At 41.3% G+C, this 23,229-nt stretch overlaps 2 protein-coding genes across 2 annotated transcripts; one reads left to right on the forward strand and one right to left on the reverse strand.

Moving 5' to 3' along the window:
* Positions 1-6,864: 6,864 nt before the first annotated feature.
* On the forward strand, positions 6,865-7,479 carry LOC134489934 (olfactory receptor 2T27-like). Its single transcript, XM_063292811.1, has one exon. It carries the CDS (start codon positions 6,865-6,867, stop codon positions 7,477-7,479), a length of 615 nt encoding a protein of 204 aa, XP_063148881.1.
* A 9,528-nt stretch (positions 7,480-17,007) lies between these two features.
* Positions 17,008-17,595, reverse strand: LOC134489935 (olfactory receptor 2Z1-like). Its single transcript, XM_063292812.1, has one exon. It carries the CDS (start codon positions 17,593-17,595, stop codon positions 17,008-17,010), a length of 588 nt encoding a protein of 195 aa, XP_063148882.1.
* Between the last annotated feature and the right edge of the window lie 5,634 nt (positions 17,596-23,229).

The raw sequence follows: 23,229 nt of genomic DNA on the forward strand, positions 1-23,229 counted from the left end.
AGGCACTCTGGAGGCTGTTCATGTGCAACAGAACTGGTAGAGTGAAGCCATAACAAACTGTCTCTGACTGGTGTGTGTGTGAGCTGTATTTGGAGTTGGAGTGATAGTGGTAGAGACAGGGCAGCATAAGATCATGGCCGCCATTACTGAGAGATGGGCAGTCCAACGAACCTCTTTGTCCAATTGTATCATTACCAGGCACCCAAAAATACAACATAGCCAAAGAGCTTAGAAAAAAGCTTGGACGTCTCACAGAGGAGAATGAATGTTATGGTTTCATTCAACGTTGCAGCACTTCATGTTCATAGATGCAGAACTAGCAAAAGAATCCATGGCAGCAGTACTACACAATTCACCTGATCTAGCCAAATACACTAAGATCCGAAAGCTCAGAATCATGGACCTCATCAGCCTCGCTTCACTACTTCTAGTTTGATTCTCAGATATACTCAGAGGAACATCCATGGGATCACCACTCTCAGGACTCAGAGCAGAGACCGTAATGCTGTGTCCAGAAACTATAGCACTCCACACATACAACAAAAAGTATGGATCCGGTATGTAGACGACACCTTCGTCATAATAAAAAAAGGAACAACTAGAAAAGTCACATGAACCAATCAACAACATCTTCCAAGGAATAGAATTCACAAGGGAAGAAGAAAACAACAGCACACTCCCCTTCCTGGATACCCTCATTAGCAGAGGAAACGATGGCAAGTCTATCAAAAAACAAGCCACACCAGCCAAGGGCTCCATTACCAAAGTAACAACCCAACTTCCCACAAGAGGGGCTGTGTAAGAACATTATTCAGATGAGCACAAATGCACTGCGGCAACCTGGAACACCAGAAAAAGGAAACGGACTGCCTACGCAGCATCTTCCTGCAAAATGGAGGTGCAACTTTATCGGAAAGTGCCTGACCGCTCAGCCCACTCCAGCAGGACCAACCCAAGCCATGAAAAGGAGAACACTGCCATACATCAGAAACATCTCAGAAACCAGCAACAGACAGTTACAACCACACAGCATCACCGTAGCACTCAAAGCCACCAAAGCCCTCCAGAGCATCTTAAGCAAACCAAAAGACCCAGTAGCCCAAGAAGAAAAAAAGCAGGAGTCATCTACAACAGATGCTGCAAGGACTGTAAGAGCCACTATGCAGGACAGACAGGCAGAAGACCAGCAGAGGGCATCCATGAACACCAACCGGCAGTCAGAAGACACGATGAAAACTCCTTCATCTCATAGCACATGGACAGACTCAACCATAGTTTCAACTGGGAAACTGGGAGCCTCCTAGACCAAGCCAAATCCAAAAATGCTAGGGAATTCCTGGAAGCTTGGCACTCAAAAGCTTGGCACTCAAGCCATCAATAGACACATGGAGATAAACCCCAGTTACACACCATTCAAAAGAGACAATAAAAAAGCTACGAAGAAAACAAAAAGACCAGAACACATCATCTCCAACAACCAATACCAGATAAGCAGGGATTAACACCAGACAAACAATCAAGCAGAAAACAATACCCTAATCAAGGAACTAACAAGGAGAAAACCACAGCCTCACCAACATGGGCAGGGCAAGCTATGCTATATAAACAGGGAGCAAACCCCACACTTGCTAGCACTGATGATGTTAGCTAATTGGGTAATGAAATGTCTGCAAGCAAACAACCAAACTCAGAGAGCAACGAGGACTCCAGAAGTCTGGAATCATTGAAAATCAATGGCCCAGAGACTCAGTCCCATGTTCCTAAAAGATACCATGACTAGTGGCATCAAAAGTGGCTAAGAAGTCCAGAAAAATAATATGGCTAACCCTATCTAGTTTCTAGTTGTAGGTCATCTACTACCACAAGAGTAACCAAAGCAGTCTTATTACTATAGCTACATAAATGCTTGATTGAAATGAGCCCCAGTCAGTATTATACAACTGCAACTGGAGTTGCAAGGCCACCATTTTCTCAGTCATCCCATCCATAACTTGAATGTTTTTGATTGGCCTGTAATGACATAGATGACCTGGTCAAGGAAAAATCTCTTCAATACAAGTCTTTCAACCCCTTCCTTTAAGCAAGTGTAGCACATCCCATCAACAAGGAGGCACTGATCATCTCCCTTAACCCTGGGGACAATCATCCTGGCCAATTGAATCAGCCAGGAAAGGAGCGGGTTGAGTAAACACACGCTACTACATAGCTCTAACTTTTCTTGATCTTTACTGAGAGTTGACAAACATTTTTCTATGCCTTCTTCAAATCCTGAGAAAATTCAACATAAGCAATGCCATATCTAAGATGTTGTTCAGCACCCTCAGCAAATGGTTTCTGAATGCTTATATTATTGAGCCTTAGGCAATAGAAATTGATTTTAATGGTTGTTTTGCCTTCCAGAATGCAGAACCTAGGTCACTGCATAGCATAGTGGAGCATATACTGTGCCCCATGTTCTCCAGAGGGTCCAAAGGGGCTGCCACAAAGTTAGGTGCAGATTTGAGGTCTCACATCCAGAGAGCCACCTCATTCTATAGAAATTCTACCACACTTTCCAAGCCAGTTTGGTCTAGTGGTTAAGACAACAAGCTAGAAACCAGGAGACTGAGAGTTCTAGTCCCACCTGAGGCATGAACGCCAGCTGGGTGACCTTGGGCCAGTCACTCCTTCTCAGCCCAAGAGCCAATCAGGTGTGGTATGAGAGTTCTAGTCCCGCCTCAGGCATGCAAGCCGGCTGGGTGACCTTGGGCCAGTCCCTCTCTCTCAGCCCAACTCAACTCACAGGGTTGTTGTTGTGGGGAAAATAGGAGGAAGAAGGAGTATTAGGTATGTTCACCACCTTATTTATAAAAATAATAAAGGCGGGATAGAATATAAATAAATAAATAAATATTACTGCCTACTGTGACTTTGCTACAGCAGGTAGAAATTGAACCTTACAAGTTTGATAAGACGCTAATCTACAAATATTCTACAGAAACGATCTCATGCTTCTGGTTTGATAGAATGTTCCTGATTTTTCTGTTAGTGTTCTGTAATTATCCAGATATATTCAATTAAATGGAATTAAAAGATTTTTTAAGCAAAAGTGTTTAGAATTGTACTTGTGAAGATTCCCAAATAAGTAATTCTCCAATCCTATGGCCATGAACTGGGTTCAGAACTGACAAAATATTATAATATTAAAAGTTAACTTAATGAAACAAGCAGGCAGCATTTTCCCTCCCATTTTCAGTCCTGACTTTAGAATAACATTTATAGAAGATGATTAGTACAAATTTAGTATTTTTGTTTGGTATCTAATGTCTAAGTGCATGTGAGGGCCAGTTTGGTGAAGTGGTTAAGGTGCCAGGCTAGAAACCGGGAGATGGTGAGTTCTAGTCCCTCCTTACTGTAGGTACGAAGCCAGCTGGGTGACCTTGGGCCAGTCCCCCTTGATCAGCTCTAGGAAGAAGACAATGGCAAACCACTTCTGAAAAGCCTTGCTAAGAAAACTGCAGGGACTTGTCCAGGCAGTCTCTAAGAATCAGACACAATTGAACAGGTAAAAAGGAAAAAAAATCTAAGTGCTCTACAACACTTTTTTTTTTCAAAATAAAGGGAGAAACTATCCTTGAGTTTTGAAAACTCTTTGCCTGTGTGTGTCTGTGTGTAGGAAAAAGGGAAATTGGCAGGAATTGACTGAAGGAAATTGTAGGAAACATGAGAACCTGTTCAAACAGAATGATATTCAACTTTCCATTTTTGAAACTGCTCCATAATAGAGATCTGGAAGCCTCAAAGGTAAAGTTGTGACATAATTTATCCTTGGAGACTTTAAAAACTGGGAAATCAATGTTATGAAAGTGTCATTTCTGGTTTAGACTTAGCCAAGTTACAAGGCACTTTTTAAAGACTTGGCAACTAATATGTCTGGAGATTTAAATGAAGATTTTTGCCATGATAACAGCATACCTGTGGATTAGGAAATGTTGTTTTCCAGGAAAGATGCTTTCTTATAGCTTTTGAATTACATTTGCAGTTGACTTCTGATCAAATAGTGGTTGTTAATATTTGCTATTGTTGAGCTGTGAATACTGATCACTGTATGTTAAAACAGATTTCGAAACATATAATGAAGAATTTCAAAACACAAAGTCCTTTTTAAATGTAAAGCAACTATGCATTAGGTAAATTTCTAGGTAAATCATATTCAGTATTTTAGGAGGGTGAGATAGAATCCATGAAGAAAAATTAATTCAAGCAGCAGGAGCTTTTCAGCATCTTCAGAATGTATATATTGGCTGCCTTTAAAAATATGTTTCTTTTCTACTTGCTTTTGCAAATATACATGCAGTAGATACAGGTATGTGACCATTGTATCTTCATTATATTTTCATTTTATTGTGCATTGATAACAACATTAATATATTATAGCTGTATAGATCTGCACAACAGTGTAGCCTGCCTGTCTGATTGCCAGTCTATCTATGATGGTGGGGTGGGATCAAAAATCTTCTTTCTATGTACTTGGAGGGGTGTCCTTCTATCTGCAAGGAACATCTGATTCCGGGGAGGAATTGTGCTAGGAGAACGGAGAAGGGCATTGTGGATGTTCCCTCTTCCAGAATGGTTGGGAAGGTGATGCTAGAAGCCACAGAGTGAGATCCCCATCTTCCATGTGCATGGATACACAGAGATACACAGAGAAAGGGAGATCCATCCACGTAGTCTACACGGCCCCATGCGTCTCATCAATTTCTACATTTTTCCCCTGATGGTCAGATAAGCAAGTCTTTTGGCTTATCTGATGGGGTAGATCTTTTTGTTACACAGCATCAAGTGTTTTCCAGTATGATACATGGATTATTTATAACACAAATATTTTCCTCTGCTTAGAGACATTAAAGACTCTAGGCTAAAGCTGCCCTGTCAGTTATAAGAATCATAAAGTGGCTCGAATCGAGAGTGGCGCTTTCCTCTGGATGTGGGCATTCTCCTGTAGAGCCTAGGTAGGTCATTTTCCCGTTAGGGACTGACAGCCCCTTTTAGAGTCATCTGTCCACCCTTATCCAAAATAGCACGAATGAGGGCAGGCTCTATGTAACTTCAGCAGTGGCTGGGCGATGTTATTAAAAGGCATCTGCTTTTGTGAGAGAGCTTGCAGTTCAGTTCATCAGATGCGCAGAGCGGCTAGAGTCATGTAGGATTATATACTAGTCTACCGGCTTCATGCACTGATGAAGTCAAGTGCAGCTCACGAAAGCTTATGCCTTTTAATGAGAAATTAGTCAGTCAGAAAAGATGCTGCCCCACTCCTCCAGGTTTTTTGCTACCATAGACTAACATGGCTCTCCTCCTAGAATGGTGATGCTATAGATCATTAGTGGGGTATGGAGAAATAGCCAAAGTGTGCCTATCAGAGCCACTGTCTGTGAATATTGCCTTTTTATTTCATATGAGCTTCGTCCAACGAGCTCAGGGAACAACTACTGTGGTTTGCCCCTCTAGTATGGGTGCTTAAAGTCACAAAAGCCATAAGTAGTACATAGCCTTTTGTTGTTCTTCACCTAATGCCTATTTCTTTGTTTAGATTATTCAGGAAATGGTTATTAAAAGGTTTGTGCAACATGTCATTAACTCACTTATTTGTCTATAGTTAATACCTAAAATTGTCACCAGCATGCTTTCATGGCTAAGCCCTATTTTTTTCAGAACATTGGCATCACCAACTTTCATTGTTGTCCTTAGGCTGGACATTTTCAGTAGGAATCATGAGCATTAAGCCTTTAGGATCACCTTTTTTATTATATACATTACTTCTAATTAATGGATATCGATTTCTACCTGGGAAAGTTTGCCTCTGCATCCATGAAGACTAAGTGCTGAAAAAGCTTGGCTGCACTTGGTAGGGATTATAAGTAGCATGAGTACTGCAGTCCCAAACATCTGGAAACCTGGGCTGGGGGCACTGTAGAGGCAGAATAAGACTTTGAGTGCATGGATGAAGCATTCAGATGTTCTGCTGCCCTGCAGCAGAAAACTGCGAGAGAGGAAAAATATCCTTCTCCTGAAATTGAGGAGCTTGGATTGTCTCCAAGCTTGTCCTTTGACTCCAAATAGTCCACTTCTACAGTTTGAGCATGGGCTATATTCATATAAACCAGACTTCCCAAAAAGGGTGCCTTCCATAATTCCAGGTTGCTTGGGAATTTTGTGTGGAAGTCCAAAGACATCTGGAAGATGTGACCTTAAAAAGATGTTGATGTCAATCAATGCTATGCTCAACTGGACAGGGGATCCCCCCACAATGGAAAACACTAATAATATACATAATAATAAATTATTATATATTTATAGTAATAATTTATAGTAATAAATAATATAAGCAAAGAAACCATTCTAGAGGTATTTTATTTCTGCATTTTATTTTTCCCACTCATAATATTGGTGAGTTAACCTAAATTTTGAATACATTCTAGTGCACCATATTCTCTTCTTGAATCTTTACATAAAAACCAGACAAATAAAGGAGGAATGACGAAGGAAAACACAACGTCTTGGATGGAATTTGTTCTTGTTGGACTTCAGCATCAAAAGTCACCCATGGTTTTTCTTGGTTTGATCCTCTTCATGTTTGTTATTGCTCTAGTTGGAAACAGCCTTCTTCTGTTTTTAATTAAAATGAGCTCCAGTCTTCAGACACCAATGTATTATTTCCTCAGCCAGTTAGCTTTTATGGACCTTTGTCAAATTCTCTCAATTGTTCCTCAAATGATAGTCCATTTTGTAAGCCAAAGATATACTATTTCACTTTACCGATGTGTTTTTCAGATTTTTGTCACCCTACTAATGGGAGGATCAGAGTGCCTGATCCTTGCAGCCATGTCCTATGACAGGTATGTGGCTGTTTGTAGGCCTTTACAGTATCCAAACCTTATGAGGAACAAAATCTGCAACATCGTATCAGTAGCGGCCTGGTTTTGGTCTTCTGTGCAGGCATTGAACTGTTCTCTTTATGTCCTGCCTCTTCCCTACTGCAGGTCCAATGTGATTAGCCATATTGCTTGTGAGTATACAGCCCTCATACAGCTGTCTTGTTCTGACAATTCTGCATTTGAAAGATCAGTATATCTTGGAACTTTCCTAGTCTTTCTTATCCCTATCTCAGTCATCTTTGCTTCCTATGTGGCCATTCTCCTGCAAGTCCTGAGGCTGCGTTCCTCTGAAAGGAGCCACAAGGCCTTAGGGACTTGTTTGTCTCACTTGTGTGTGGTGGGCTTCTTCTATGGAGCAGCCATTTTGACCTACATGACACCCATCTCTTCCTATTCAGCACAAAAGGCCATGATAAATTCTCTTTTTACTACCATCGTTCCTGCCATGATGAACCCTTTCATCTACAGCCTGAGGAACCAGGATGTCTTGGCGGCCCTGAGGAAACTCTTTGCAAAATGTACGTCAATTGCGATGAATGAGGGTGTGGGAAAAAGAAGTTAACAGGTATGCTTCTTTGGGGTCCTACTGGCCATTTCTAGAATCTATAATGAAAAATGTCATCAAAACAATGTTCTAAATATCTTTTAATATTAATTGCAATTTGAAATGGATAAAAGTACTGGAAAAGATAGCTGTGTAATATAATGACTTTATTGGCTGGTCACTTTTTCATTTCTTTTGCCTCATATGAGAGTTATTTGGTTGCTTTCAGATATTTCTTTATTCTAGCCCTGTATTTCTTCAGCAAAGGATCGTTACCTTGTCGTGGTGCTGGAGCTTGAGCACCTCAATGATGCCATGAGCTAAACCGTGAAGGGCCACCCAAGACGGGAAGGTCATGACAGAGAGGTCAGACTAAATGCGATCCCTGGGGAAGGTAATGGCAACCCACCTCAGTATTCTTGCCGTGAAAACTAAATGGATCAGTACAACCAGAGATATGTCGGTATACCATCGGAAGATGAGACCCCCAGGTTGGAAGATGGTCAAAATGCTACTGGGGAGGAACAGAGGATGAGCTCAACTAGCCCCAGACATGATGACGCAGCTAGCTCAAAGCCGAAAGGACGGCTAGCGGCCGACGGTGCTGGTGGTGAACGGCGAATCCGATGTTCTAAGGATCAACACACCATCGGAACCTGGAATGTAAGATCTATGAGCCAGGGCAAATTGGATGTGGTTATTGGTGAGATGACAAGATTAAAGATAGACATTCTGGGCGTCAGTGAACTGAAATGGACTGGAATGGGCCACTTCACATCAAATGACCACCAGATCTACTACTGCGGACAAGAGGACCACAGAAGAAATGGAGTAGCCTTCATAATTAATAGTAAAGTGGCTAAAGCAGTGCTTGGATACAACCCAAAAAATGACAGAATGATCTCAATTCGAATTCAGGGCAAGCCATCTAACATCACAGTGATCCAAATATACGCCCCAACCACAAATGCTGAAGAAGCTGAAGTAGAGCAGTTCTATGAGGATCTGCAGCACCTACTGGACAACACGCCTAAAAGAGATGTTATTTTCATCACAGGAGACTGGAATGCTAAGGTGGGCAGCCAAATGACACCTCGAATTACAGGTAAGTATGGCCTGGGAGAACAAAACGAAGCAGGACACAGGCTGATAGAATTTTGCCAAGACAATTCACTCTGCATAACAAACACTCTCTTCCAACAACCTAAGAGACGGCTTTATATATGGACTTCACCAGATGGACAACACCGAAATCAGATTGATTACATCCTTTGCAGCCAAAGGTGGCGGACATCTGTACAGTCGGTAAAAACAAGGCCTGGAGCTGACTGTAGTTCAGATCATGAACTTCTTCTTGCACAATTTAGGATCAGACTAAAGAGATTAGGGAAGACCCACAGATCAGCTAGATATGAGCTCACTAATATTCCTAAGGAATATGCAGTGGAGGTGAAGAATCGATTTAAGGGACTGGACTTAGTAGATAGGGTCCCGGAAGAACTATGGACAGAAGTTGGCAGCATTGTTCAGGAGGCGGCAACAAAATACATCCCAAAGAAAGAGAAAACCAAGAAGGCAAAATGGCTGTCTGCTGAGACACTAGAAGTAGCCCAAGAAAGAAGGAAAGCAAAAGGCAACAGTGATAGGGGGAGATATGCCCAATTAAATGCAAAATTCCAGAGGTTAGCCAGAAGAGATAAGGAATTATTTTTAAACAAGCAATGCGCAGAAGTGGAAGAAGACAATAGAATAGGAAGGACAAGAGACCTCTTCCAGAAAATTAGAAACATTGGAGGTAAATTCCAGGCAAAAATGGGTATGATCAAAAACAAAGATGGCAAGGACCTAACAGAAGAAGAAGAGATCAAGAAGAGGTGGCAAGAATATACAGAAGACCTGTATAGGAAGGATAACAATATCGGGGATAGCTTTGACAGTGTGGTCGGTGAGCTAGAGCCAGACATCCTGAAGAGTGAGGTTGAGTGGGCCTTAAGAAGCATTGCTAATAACAAGGCAACAGGAGACGACGGCATCCCAGCTGAACTGTTCAAAATCTTGCAAGATGATGCTGTCAAGGTAATGCATGCTATATGCCAGCAAATTTGGAAAACACAAGAATGGCCATCAGACTGGAAAAAATCAACTTATATCCCCATACCAAAAAAGGGAAACACTAAAGAATGTTCAAACTATCGAACAGTGGCACTCATTTCACATGCCAGTAAGGTAATGCTCAAGATCCTGCAAGGTAGACTTCAGCAATTCATGGAGCGAGAATTGCCAGATGTACAAGCTGGGTTTAGAAAAGGCAGAGGAACTAGAGACCAAATTGCCAATATCCGCTGGATAATGGAAAAAGCCAGGGAGTTTCAGAAAAACATCTATTTCTGTTTTATTGACTATTCTAAAGCCTTTGACTGTGTGGACCATAACAAATTGTGGCAAGTTCTTAGTGGTATGGGGATACCAAGTCATCTTGTATGCCTCCTGAAGAATCTGTATAACGACCAAGTAGCAACAGTAAGAACAGACCACGGAACAACAGACTGGTTTAAGATTGGGAAAGGAGTACGGCAGGGCTGTATACTCTCACCCTACCTATTCAACTTGTATGCAGAACACATCATGCGACAAGCTGGCCTTGAGGAATCCAAGGCTGGAGTTAAAATCTCTGGAAGAAACATTAACAATCTCAGATATGCAGATGATACCACTTTGATGGCTGAAAGTGAAGAGGAACTGAGGAGCCTTATGATGAAGGTGAAAGAAGAAAGTGCAAAAGCTGGTTTGCAGCTAAACCTCAAAAAAACCAAGATTATGGCAACCAGCTTGATTGATAACTGGCAAATACAGGGAGAAAATGTAGAAGCAGTGAAAGACTTTGTATTCCTAGGTGCAAAGATTACTGCAGATGCTGACTGCAGTCAGGAAATCAGAAGACGCTTAATCCTTGGAAGAAGAGCAATGACAAATCTCGATAAAATAGTTAAGAGCAGAGACATCACACTGACAACAAAGGTCCGCGTAGTTAAAGCAATGGTGTTCCCCGTAGTAACCTATGGCTGCGAGAGCTGGACCATAAGGAAGGCTGAGCGAAGGAAGATCGATGCTTTTGAACTGTGGTGTTGGAGGAAAATTCTGAGAGTGCCTTGGACTGCAAGAAGATCCAACCAGTCCATCCTCCAGGAAATAAAGCCAGACTGCTCACTTGAGGGAATGATATTAAAGGCAAAACTGAAATACTTTGGCCACATAATGAGAAGACAGGACACCCTGGAGAAGATGCTGATGCTAGGGAGAGTGGAAGGCAAAAGGAAGAGGGGCCGACCAAGGGCAAGATGGATGGATGATATTCTAGAGGTGACGGACTCGTCCCTGGGGGAGCTGGGGGTGCTGACGACCGACAGGAAGCTCTGGCGTGGGCTGGTCCATGAAGTCACGAAGAGTCGGAAGCGACTAAACGAATAAACAACAAAAGCCCTGTATTTGAATTTTTTGGGATAATAAAGATGGCTTCTTACTATATAGAGTTATTATAAGGACTACTACAGTAATGTATGTGAGGTACTTTGAACACACTAAAGAAGAAGAAAAAATTCCCTTCCCAACCCTATGGGTGGTGAGTGTCTTCCTCAGCCTTGGGTCCTCTGCCAGAGGCCTGGGAGTTTGAGGGTTCTGCGCAGGATCTCAGCTGTTCCTAGCACTGCACTCTTCTGGACAGAGATCTCTGATGTTGCTCCTGGGACCTGCTGGAGCCACTCTCCCAGCTTGGGAGTCACAGCCCTAAGGGCTCCCACCACCACTGGGACCACTTTGGCCTTCACTTTCCACATCCTCTCTAGTTCCTCCTTCAGGCCCTGGTCCTTCTCCAGCTTCTCATGCTCCTTCTTCCTGATGGTGCTGTCACTTGACACTGCTACATCTATCACCACCACTGTCTTCTGGTCCTTGTCTACTACCAAGATGTCTGGCTGATTGGCCAGTACCTGCCTGTCCGCCTGGACCTGGAAGTCCCACAGGATCTTAGCCCTGTCATTCTCCATGACCTTCTGTGGAATCTCCCATCTGGACTTGGGAGGGTCTCTAGCCCATACACAGTGAAAGCATTTTCAAAAATAACACATTTTGCTCTATGCAAAAGTGATTTGCTGAACTAACAAATTTATAAAGTAAAAAAAAAAATCATAGAATTGGAAGGGACATCAGAGGTCATCTGATGTACACAGTGCCAGCCACTTGGTTGTGCTGTTCAGTGTATGCTGTTCATGCCTGCAGGATATACATATATACATACATACACACACATATATACATATACATATACATATACATATACATCATATCATATCCATTGCCTAATAGCATAATGTATTTCTACTATATTTTGGATATTTACTGTATATTTTAATTGCTTTTCTTTCATTGCTACTGAACATTGCCCAAATTTTCTATATCTAGCTTTCCCACGTCAAATAATGCAATAGCCAAGTTTCCTGCAAGAATCCTAGTACTATTTGCATAAATACTAGAATTAAATTAAAAGTGTTATCAGTGTTAAAAAAACACTCAGGATATCACCAAAACTGTTCTAACCTGAGGTCTGATGAGCTCATCAAAGCCTTGGGTGATTTTGTATAATTTAAATTTTCGCATCGGTACCATGGAACATGTTTATCTTATGGTGCCTGACGAGGTTGCTGCCTCAAAGGTCTGCATGGTACTGAACTACTGTTCTTCCGTCATAAAAGATGACAGTGTTCCACTTGGTCCTTCATCCAGCTGCTAATAATACAGTTCTTACTTAACTTCTAAAAGGTGGCTGCATTATGAGCCCTGAAGCCATCCATGCCTTCCCATCTCTCATTCTCAGGCTCCATCTGTGCTATGGGAATGATAAATACTGTAGAAGAGTTTTCTAGACAGTCCTCTGGTAAGAGGACGTTTCTAAGATGACTTTCTCTTTGACCTATGTCACCATGGCAAGCCCATTCAAGCAGACTTTGCAAGGCCCAAGGAGTAGCCACCATCTTCATTTCTTCAGTATGTCTCAGACTTTGTACTGCCTATTTTTTCTTTTGTTTTTCAAGAAATAATGAAACAGTGTTTAAAGGCTGTTGGCAATCAGTGTTGGCAATCAACCTCAGCCATAACTGGCAATGCAGGACTGCTGGTCTCAGACTTTGGCCACTATGCTGAGGGCTGGTGAAGCTGGGTTCGAATCCTGAGACCTTGTGGCCACCAACACTGCAGTAATCTAGCCAAGTTCTATGCACTCAGAGCAGCAAAGCATTTTAAGAGGGGTTAAATAGCCTTTCTTCTCTTTCTCTCTTTCATTCTCTCCTCCCTGCCAAGTTTGATCTTTCCCTCTCTACTCTCCACTCCTCCCATCCTACCTCTTTTTCCCCCTGACTGGGAATATCAGTTATTTCATGACTACTTTTTCATGTTACAAAGCCATCTGTCATGACTGAATGGGCACCTTTAATGGAAAAATGTTAGTAACAAGGACTGGGTTAAGGGAACTAATCAGTTTCCTAGAGAGGTATTGGTTTCATTCCTGGCTGTTGTCAGGCACAGGTGGGACAGCATCTGCTGGGAGTGCTGAAATTTCGTTTCAGGACAATGGATGTAACAGCCCCAATGTCCTCTTCCAGATCTATGATTCTCTTCCTTGGGTCTCCCTTCCTGGCCTGTACAGCCTGGCACAGGAATGTTTGTCAGTAGACAAATCACATAGATTGTATTGAAGCAAGACCAACCTGGATCTGCACTTATATACAGGAATGAATTAACTGAGCTAATTTAGCATAAAAAGCAGCTGCACAGGCAGAGACTCTTCTCATATCTTGAAAACTCTTCTCTTTTCAAGACCTTACTGGAATTTGCAATCAATTATCACATAATCAATACAATAATTAAGAATGGAGATCTACTTCATCTGAATATCAAAAAGAGGATTTGAATTCTCTTAGCTATTAGGAATACAAGAAATGAACAGAAAGCAATTGATCAATTCTCATATGAATAAAGTGATCAAACATGGGCTACAACTGTGGCATGGATTCATAATTGGTTGAATGAACATACTCAGACAGTACTCATAAATGGCTCCACGTTGGCTTGGAGAGTAATATTAAGTGGAGTGCCAGAGGACTCTGTCCTGGGCCTTGTGCTGTTCAAAACTTTTTTTAATGACTGGATAAAAGGAATTGAGGGGATGATGATTAAATCTGTGGATGGCAGAAAAGCAGGAGGACCGGCTAACACTTTGGAGAAGGAGAAGATTTTAAAAAATCTAGACACCCTTGAGATAAACATTTTAGAATGAATGATTGATTCATGATCAATGAATGATCATTTTAGAATGATCAATTGATCATGTGCCATCAAGTCATTGTTGACTCTTAGTGACCACATAGATTTTCTCCATGATGATCTGTCCCTAAACTGGTCTTTCAGCTCTTCCAATGGTGTCCCCATTGCCAGATGGACTGACTCCATCTACCTTGAAGCTGGTCATTCTCTTCTTCTATTTCTTTCCCCCTTTCCCAGCATTAGAGACTTATCCATAGACCTAGGTCTTTGCATAATGTGTCTGAAGTGGGATAATTTGAACCTGGTAATGTGTGCCTTTAGTGAGAATTCTGGGTGGATTTGTTCAATGATCAATATGTTTGCTTTCTTGGCTGTCCACAGTATTCTCAGGAGTCTTCTCCAACACCAAAGTTCAGAGGCATCAGTCCTGCTTCTCCAGAATCCAACTTTTGTTTCCATTGAGTGTCACAGGGAATACCATGGCTTGCACTATTCTGATCTTTGTAGGTATAGACATGTAGGTTTAGACATATCATGGCATTTGAATAATTTTTCCAAGGCCTTCAATGGTTGCTAGTCTGTGGTATATTTCTTGACTTCCTGTTTCTTTATTGTTGATTATTGATCCTAAAAGGCAGAAGCTATCCGCCACTTCAGTGTCTTTATTGTCAAATCTAAGACTGATTTTTGAACCTATTGTCATTAGTTTGTTCTTCTTTATATTTAATTTTAGTCCCATTTTTTCCCTGTGCTCCTTGACTTTTATTACTAGAGCTTGCAGATCCTTTGCATTTTCAGCTATCAGGTTAGTGTCATCAACATAGTGCAAGTTATTGTGTTTCTTCCTCCAAATTTAAACCACACTCATCTTCTTCCAATCCAGCTTCCCTTAGTATATATTTAGCAAATAGGTTGAATAAATAAGCGAAGCGTGTACAGCTTTGTTGCACTCCTTTGTCAACATGGAGTCAGTCTGTTTCACCCTGTTCTATGACTGTGAAAACTATGACTTCCTTCCTGTGTATAGATTTTACATGATGACAATGAGATGTTCTGGGATTCTCATTTTCCAAAGGACTTTCCACAGTTGACATGGTCAACACAATTGAAGGCCTTGAATGAAGTATACGTTGATTTATTTTTGATATTCTTTGGCTTTCTCAATTATCCAGTGTGCATCAACAATAATGTCTTGGGTTCCTTGGCCTTTTCTAAAACCAGCTTGAACATCTAGCATTTCCCTTTTCATATAGTAGTCTAATCTGCATTGGATGATCCTAAACATTATTTTGCTAGCATGTGAAGTTAAGGATATTGTACAATAGTTTGAATGCTCTGTTAAGTCTCCTTTTTTGGTTTTGGAATGTAGATTGACCACTTCCAATCTGTTGGCCACTGTGTGGTTCTCTAGCTTTTCTGATATAGCTTGGTTAGAACCTTGACTGATTCCTCTTCTGTTGCTTGCCATATTTCAATGGGTATTCCTTCAAAACCTTCAAAGTTCAGAGATCATTTGGAAGACTTTCCTTGTTTTTCCATGTCTGTTTCTTCAGCGTCTTTACAGATGTTGTAATACTGCTTCTTGTTTGTTCCTTTCTGAGATTTGTGTCTTTCTTGGTTTTGGCTTCTCTTCTTGGTAATTGCCATGGTTTGTTCTGAAATCCAGTTTGCGTTCTTCTGTTTCTTCATTTTTGGCAGTCTTTTTTTTACACTCATTCTTAATGGCTTCTTTAAGTTTATTCTATAACTCCTCTGGTTCTCTGTCAGTGAGGTTCAGGACTTCAAAGCGATTCCTGATGTTCTTCATGAAAATAGTGGCTTTATGCTCGAGGTCAAATCACGGGAACTGACTGGCTTCCACTTCTTCTTTAGCTTAACTTGGAACTTGTACATGAGCAGTTCATGATCTGTTCCACAGTCAGCACCTGGCCATGTCTGTGATCCTACAACTTGGCTCCTCCATCTCCTATTAGCAATGATATAATTAAGTGGATTTCTATATACTCTTTTTGGTGATGTCCATGTATGGAGCTGTTATTTTGGGTGTTTGAAGACAGAGCTATGAAGAAATCATTTGGAGGGGCCGAAATGTATGAGTCAGTCTCCTCCTCAATTTCAGTTTCCTAAGCCATACAATCCAACTACATTTTCCTTTTTCATGTTTCCAGTTTTGGCATTCCAGTCTCCAATCACAAGCAGCACATCTTGCTTGCATTTTCTGTCAGTTTCAAATTGGACTTGATCATAAACTTGACCATAAAACTCATCAACCCACTTCCACATCCTGCAACGAGCAGAGGATTGAACCATGTACAAGATGCCCTCTGATGTCCCTTCCAATTCTGTGATTTTTTTTTTACTTTATAAATTTGTTAGTCCAGCAAATCACTTTTGCATAGAGAAAAATGTGTTATTTTTGAAAATGCTTTCAAGTAATTAAGGAAAACATAAAAGGCAGAAGTTCATGAATATCAGTGATGCATATTTGCATGTATGGAAGAAGCTAGAACTAGTGGAAGTGAGCAAGCTGGTGAAAATATTACGTAGGGCTTCATTGAGGGTCAACATTCCCTCATGCTCTAGCTACTTTATCTATGCACACCCATTGCTTGCTTGAACCTAATTCATAAGTGACCACTGCTTGATTACTCCAAAGAGAAATGCATTTTCAGCAGAAAAAAATGTGGCCCATCTCTACTATAATCCCTGGACTCTCAAAGGTTGCTGTGAAATCATCCCAAAAGTGTGTGGTGTAGTAAAGGTAAGGACTGTTTTCTGGGCAAATATGCAAAGGAGCATGTTGTATATACTATGCAAGAATTGAGGAGGGAACCCGTTTTTCCCTCCTTCATTCTACTTGCCACCTCTAATCAATAATAGTAAGTGAGGTTAGAGGATCAGCAGATGGGAGAAAGGTTTCTGTGGAGAAGTGGAGGTGGCTTGGAGGTGTAGATGGATGTGGAATTCCACTTGAAATTGGATTGATTCACAAATAATTATTGTTCATTACTACGGTGGTGGTAATACCATCTTTTTTAAAAATCCAATTTGAGCCAATGAGCTCATTTGAGTCAGCTTGGCTGACTAAGAAGGCCAGGTTTTTACAATTTCATTACAATTTTAATTAGCAATAGAATTCAAATAAGTTCAGGCAAAATGAATGTCTACACTCACAAATACGTTCATCTGAATTTGTCTTGGTAGACCAACCTATAGTTACTGCCCGTAAAATCATTTACACTGTTTGTATTTTCCAAATAATTTCTTGAGTGCTGCCAAGACATCTTGGTTCCTCAAGCTGTATATGAAAGGATTCATTGTGGCGGGGACGATGGTCGTAAACACTGTATTAACCACGGACCTTTCAACAGAATAAGAGGATATTGATGTCATGTAGGTCAGAATGGCTGCTCCATAGAAGAACCCCACCACGCAGAGATGAGAGAAACAGGTTGCCAACGCCTTGTGGCTCCTTTCAGAAGATCGTATCCTCAGGACTTGGAGAAGGATAGCAATGTAGGAACTGAGGATGATTGAGATGGGAATGAGAAGTACCAGGAAATTTCCAACATGGATTGTTCTTTCAAAAGCAGAATTATCTGAGCAAGACAGTTGAATAAGGGCTGGATAATCACACATGTAATGGTTAATCACATTGGACTTGCAGTAGGGAAGGGGCAAGACATAAAGGGAGCAGGTCAGTGCCTGTACAGTAGACCAAAACCAGGTCCCCACTGACATCATATGACAGACGCTTCTCCTCATGAGCACGGGATATTGCAGAGGTTTGCAGATGGCCACGTACCTGTCATATGACATGGTTGCCAGGATGAGGCATTCTGCGCCTCCTAAAACCAAAGTTATAGAGATCTGAACAATGCATCTGTAGAGTGAAATGGTATACCTCTTGGTTACAAAACTGACCAGCACTTGTGGAATGATTGAGAGAACTTGGCAGAGGTCCAATAAAGCTAATTGTCTGAGAAAAAAATACATGGGAGTCTGGAGACTAGAGTCAGCATGAATTACGAAGAGAAGGAGGTAGTTTCCAATAAGCGCAACAAAGAACATGAAGCCAATGGCAACAAGAAAAATTGTGGGTGATTTTTGATGCTGAAGTCCAAGTAGAATAAACTCTTTCCATGATGAGGTATTCTTCTCCTCCATTCCGTTTTCATGTATCTGAATTTATCGGAAGATTTAAAAAGATTGTTTATGAGAATAGAAGTGGTAATGCATGAGAAAATATCCAGTTTAAATCCAGGGCCACTACTTCTTTATGGTCACAGCTCTGTGCATGCAATAATATAGGTAGGTTTGTATTTGAAGAACCTGGTAAATTAAATTATAGAAAACTAGAAGTGTAGAATAAATGAAATTGGGCATCTCATCTCCCACTGCCATTTATTTCATGTCCTTTGGTCTCTGCCATCTTTCTTCTCTCTCTTCCTACGTTCAGTGATTATTTGCCATCCTTCATGTTCCCTTCAGTGCCTCCTTCCACTTATTTTGACACCCCAGACTTCAAAGACCAATTCATTTACACTGAAACCTGTAATATTTGGTCCACTAATTGAGCACACAACATGCTCCTCAACCTGCTCTCCTGATTCTACTTCTCCTTTAATATTCCATATTTTTTTTTACAAACCATTTTTATGTACAAGTTATTCCTGTTCCAGCCCTTTGGGTATAATTCTCAAATCAGCTTTTTGTCAGTTATTATCCCTGCCATGACAATAGTTTGAAAACCGTAGAAGCTGTTTCGCACCACGTGGAGTCATTGCTGGAGGAAAAATGTGCAGATATAGCCATGGTTAGACTGGGGAGGAGCTTATTTTTCAGTGCTGTACAGCTGCAAATTATGAATAAGTGCATCCCCAGTGATGGGATAATCCTTCCATGAAACACTTTAAATGGAGAAGCTGTCTGTAGGGATATTCAGTGTTCGTGGAATTAGCAAGCGTTGCCTGTTCTTCTACAATTACACCTCTGTGCATTGTTGTAGTGTGTGCTCACACAACACCAGTTGCATTGGAAATAGACCAATAAATACACACATATATGTACCCATGCACACATGCGTACGTATACGATGCAATGTAATCTTAGAAACAAAATGGACTTTACTAAAGATATTCTCCATGCAAATTCTTCTCAAATCCCGATGGGATTCTTTTTACACTATTTATAGAATCGTCCCCAAAAGTACTTTAAAACAAAAGACAATCAGAGAAAACTTGCATCTGCTAGTAGAGTATGCTTCCAATTTTGCTTGTGTGGATAGTGCCCACTCAATGCCCACTCAAACAAGGACCCAAAGTGTTTGGAGATAGATGCAAGGAAGTGTCTTTTATTGGCATGTGCAGCTACAGTCATCACTGGACCCCTCACCATAGCAACACAGGAAAGTCCCAAGGCTGGGGACCTCCGGTGGAGGCATGGTGAGCTAAACATGTCTCTGGGAGAGCAGAGCCGACAACTGCAGCACAGACCGAAGAACCAGTGAGTAAACTGGTTATTTGGAACCTCTCCAGACAAGGAGAGGACAGGAGAATGCCCACATGTGCTCCAGGCAGCTGCTCCTCATGAGGAGACCACAGGACAGCGCTTTTCCACAAGTTTGAGCACCAGGAGATGAAGCAATCAATCACCAAGCTCACAACCTTGGAAGTCACTTCATTATATATTTCTTTTCTTTTTTCTTTATCTCATTCTTTCCTTCTTTCCTTCCTTCCTTCCTTCCTTCCTTCCTTCCTTCCTTTCTTTTCTTTCTTTCTTTCTTTCTTTCTTTCCTTCTTTCTGTCTTTTGTTTTATTTGCACTTTTTATCCTCTCTTTTTACTTTCCTATCTCTCTCTGAGTTTAGTTTGTATTAGTTTGTATTACTGTAATTAATTATATATATTCAATCAATTAATTATATATATATATATATTCCAAAGAAAAGTCCCAAGTCTCACCAACTTACCAACTCTGGGAGGATAAGAATTACATAAGAATTACAAAAACAGCATAAATTATAACACAATGTTTATTGCATGAGTGTAGTGATCTAATAGAGAGCCAGTTTAGCATAGTGGTCAAGTCACCAGGCTAAAAACCAGGAGATGGTGAGTTCTAGTTCTGCCTTAGGCACAAAGCCAGCTGGGTGACCTTGGGCCAGTCCCTCTCACTCAGCCCTAGGAAGGAGGAGGCAAGGGCAAACCAATTCCAAAGTCTTGCCAAGAAAACTGCAGGGACTTGTCCAGGTAGTCGCTAGGAGTCAACACTGACTCGAAGGCACACAGACAGGATCTGATAACAACGTGGGGTGACCTTCCTATGGGCTGGCATAGCACCTCTCTATTCTGGTCTTCAAAGAGACCCAAGCCCACCCTTTCCACTGATACTACCACCTTCTAACACAGTGTTTTTCATGCTGGCTGGGGAATTCTGGGAGTTGAAGTCCACACATCTTGAAGTTAACAAGTTTGAAAAAACTGTTCTAACATAAACAATGCCCTTTATTGTACCCATATATTGACTCTCTTCACACCACAGAAAAGGCAACAACCTGGGTTTTGTTATCTGTCTCCTTCCCTTCCAGGTTCATCTGGCAGCTTTAGCTTGTCTGCTCTGCTTACTAGGCAGCCAGCACCATGTATGTAAGAAGAATATTATTTGTCACCCACACCCACATACAGTTCATAGGGACCTCCTTCTTAAAATGCTAATATTCTGCCCAAAGAGTCAGTGAGCTCAGTCTTAGGTCCTTCCTTTGAATAGTTGATCAATAGGACTTCTAGTTTTTCTTCTTTACCTTCCTGCATTGTTTTGTAGTTTTATAATGGTTTTCATGATTTTTCTATTTGTAAACCACCCAGAGTCGCTTTTATAGTGAGATGGGCAGGGTATAAATTTAATTAATAATAATAATAATAATAATAATTTTACCTGTTAGGAATGGACTCCACGCAGATAGAGTCCAAGCTTCCTCATTTAATGCTCCTATTTACATTCACAAGTCCTGTTCTGACATTCATCTTTCCTCAATGCAGTTGGAATTGTGTGAGCAGGTGATGGCAGAGCAGGTTTTAGACCTGGTCACTCTGGGATGGGCCCATGACCTGTTTCCATGTAATAGGATAGGAAGGAGAACCTGTGATCTCAGGGCATCCAAATCCTTTTGGTCAAATTCTCAGGCCCCTCCACCTCCTTTGCTAAATTGAACAGTGTGCTAGTTGAACACCTGCGCTGGTTTCTTGCCATTTTCTCAGAAAGTTATGAAAATTGTTATTAAAGTTCTGACAAACCTAACACATTTGTGTTAAATACACACAGATGCACACACACAAAAAAGAGGAAAGTTCTAACCACATCCATCTGAATGGCTCACCTTTTCTACTTTACATCACAACTGCAAACAGGATATAAGGGTGAAAAGAGAAGGACAGGATCAGCAAACTCTTTCACTCAATATTTAGCGCATAGATGAACTTTGGAACAGGACTATGGCTTTCTATCCTGTAAGCTATTCAGACATATACCTCACTCTGCTTCTTTCTGCCCTGGCAGTACTGTAAGCTCAATCTCTCTGGAATTTCCAAGATTTGAAAGAGAGTTCAGGTGAACTTCTGCTTCTGTTTACTTGATCACTGTAGTTAACATTTCCTGATTGCATAGAAAATATACAGTGTTAATGCTATGAATGCCAGTTGGGAATTCAAGCTATTTTGTGTACATACTGTGTTAAAATATTAAGACATAGAGATCTGAATCTGATTTCAGATTTAATTGCAGATCATAAAAATTTGCTGAAGCAAATTTCCATTTGTAAAACAAACCAGTACTTAATAAAAGAGCAATCACACGTTAGCTCAATATGGCTGACTTAGTATAAGTAAAATAGGGAGGTGGGGAAATGAATCCTTTGGATTGCATCGAACTGTTTAGACAACTTACAAGCTAATGTGCAATGAATATGGTCAAGAGTTTTGGTCCTGCTAAACCTTTATAAGCATACAAGGGAACTGCAGTCTGCCAAAACTCAGGACGGGACAAACAAACTCCTATTCAAATTTTCTACAAAACAAGAATTCAGGCCTTAAATATTACAAAACAGCATATTTTGTTTGATAATGGAACTGTGTAGCTCTGGCTATCAGAGAATAATTGGTTCTTTGAGATCCTCTGTTGAGAGGGAGGGTGGGAGAAAGTGGAAGGAAGGAAGGAAATTCTTTCTCAAATGTACATAGGAAGATATAAGGAAGAGCCATATGGATCAGCCCAGGAACCCATCCAGCCCAGCATTCAGGGTCACACTCAGGCCAGTCAGAAGCATGGACACCAGGGTAATAGCCCACTTTGCTACCTTCCCTAGCAGCTAATACTCAAGGTAGAAGTTCCAGCTGGTCACCGGTGACTCCTGAAGCAACAAACACGCATCAAGGTAAGTGTCCAGGAACAGCTCAGCCTCCCCTGGATGGAGATTACACTATCTCTTTGCACCTGTGAGCTGTTAGTGCAAATGAAGAAAGAGAGAGAGAGATGAAGGAAAGGGTCATCAGATGTTTTCTCTCCCTCTGTTCCTTATCCAGGGCTGCAACTGGGGTGGGGGGCAACCAGGGCATGTGCCCTGGGCACCGTGCTGGGGGGGCGCCAAAATGAGTGCTGGGGGGGGGTGCCAAAATGAGCACAGAATCCATGTTTGCCCTGGGTGACACAGACCCTAGTTGCGGGCCTGTCCTTACCTGGACTCTTATTAGCTAAAGGAGACTTTGTGTTCAAGTAAGTGTGAGCGTGTCTCACACTCTTCTAGATATTGTTTAGGAAGATGTGAGACTTTTCTATCCTCCTGTATTTCTTAATTTTTTTACTGCAAATAATCATTAATGTCAGTTAGCATTCCTTGATACCAGGGCTAAGCCTATGCTCTGCATGCAAAACAGCTACATTATGGACACTTTATTCTTTTTAATGGGATGCTGTGCTATAGAATTACACAGCATTCTTTTAGGACTCTGCTGATGCTCAGGAGCACATCCTCTAACAAGGGCTCCTGTCATGAGTACAGATGGTGAGCAGGAGGGAGGCCCTATCCAGGGGGGAAAACGCATGTGTACTTTAGAGGCTTTGAACTGTCCTTCAAAGAAACTCAGAGCAGATCCACCTTGAGTTTTGGGGTTTATCTGTCTGGGTTTCCCACGCTCCTTCAGTTTGGTAGGATTTTCTGTCTTCTAGAGCAGTCAATAAGCACTACAGACTACTTTCTTGTCTCAGTGTGGTTTTTTGCTTAAGCCAGGACAGCTCCAGCGCTTCTTTTAAAATTAGCTAAGTGGCCATCACCACTTCTGGTGGCAGCAGATCTGACAACTGTATGTATTGTATAAAGTCATTCTTCCCCCCATAGGTCTTGGGTTCCTCGCATTAATTTTAATGGATGACTCTGAGTTCTGACGTTGCCAGAGAAGGA

The sequence above is a fragment of the Candoia aspera genome, chromosome 2 (genome assembly GCF_035149785.1).
Source record: "Candoia aspera isolate rCanAsp1 chromosome 2, rCanAsp1.hap2, whole genome shotgun sequence".
Taxonomy (NCBI): domain Eukaryota; kingdom Metazoa; phylum Chordata; class Lepidosauria; order Squamata; family Boidae; genus Candoia; species Candoia aspera.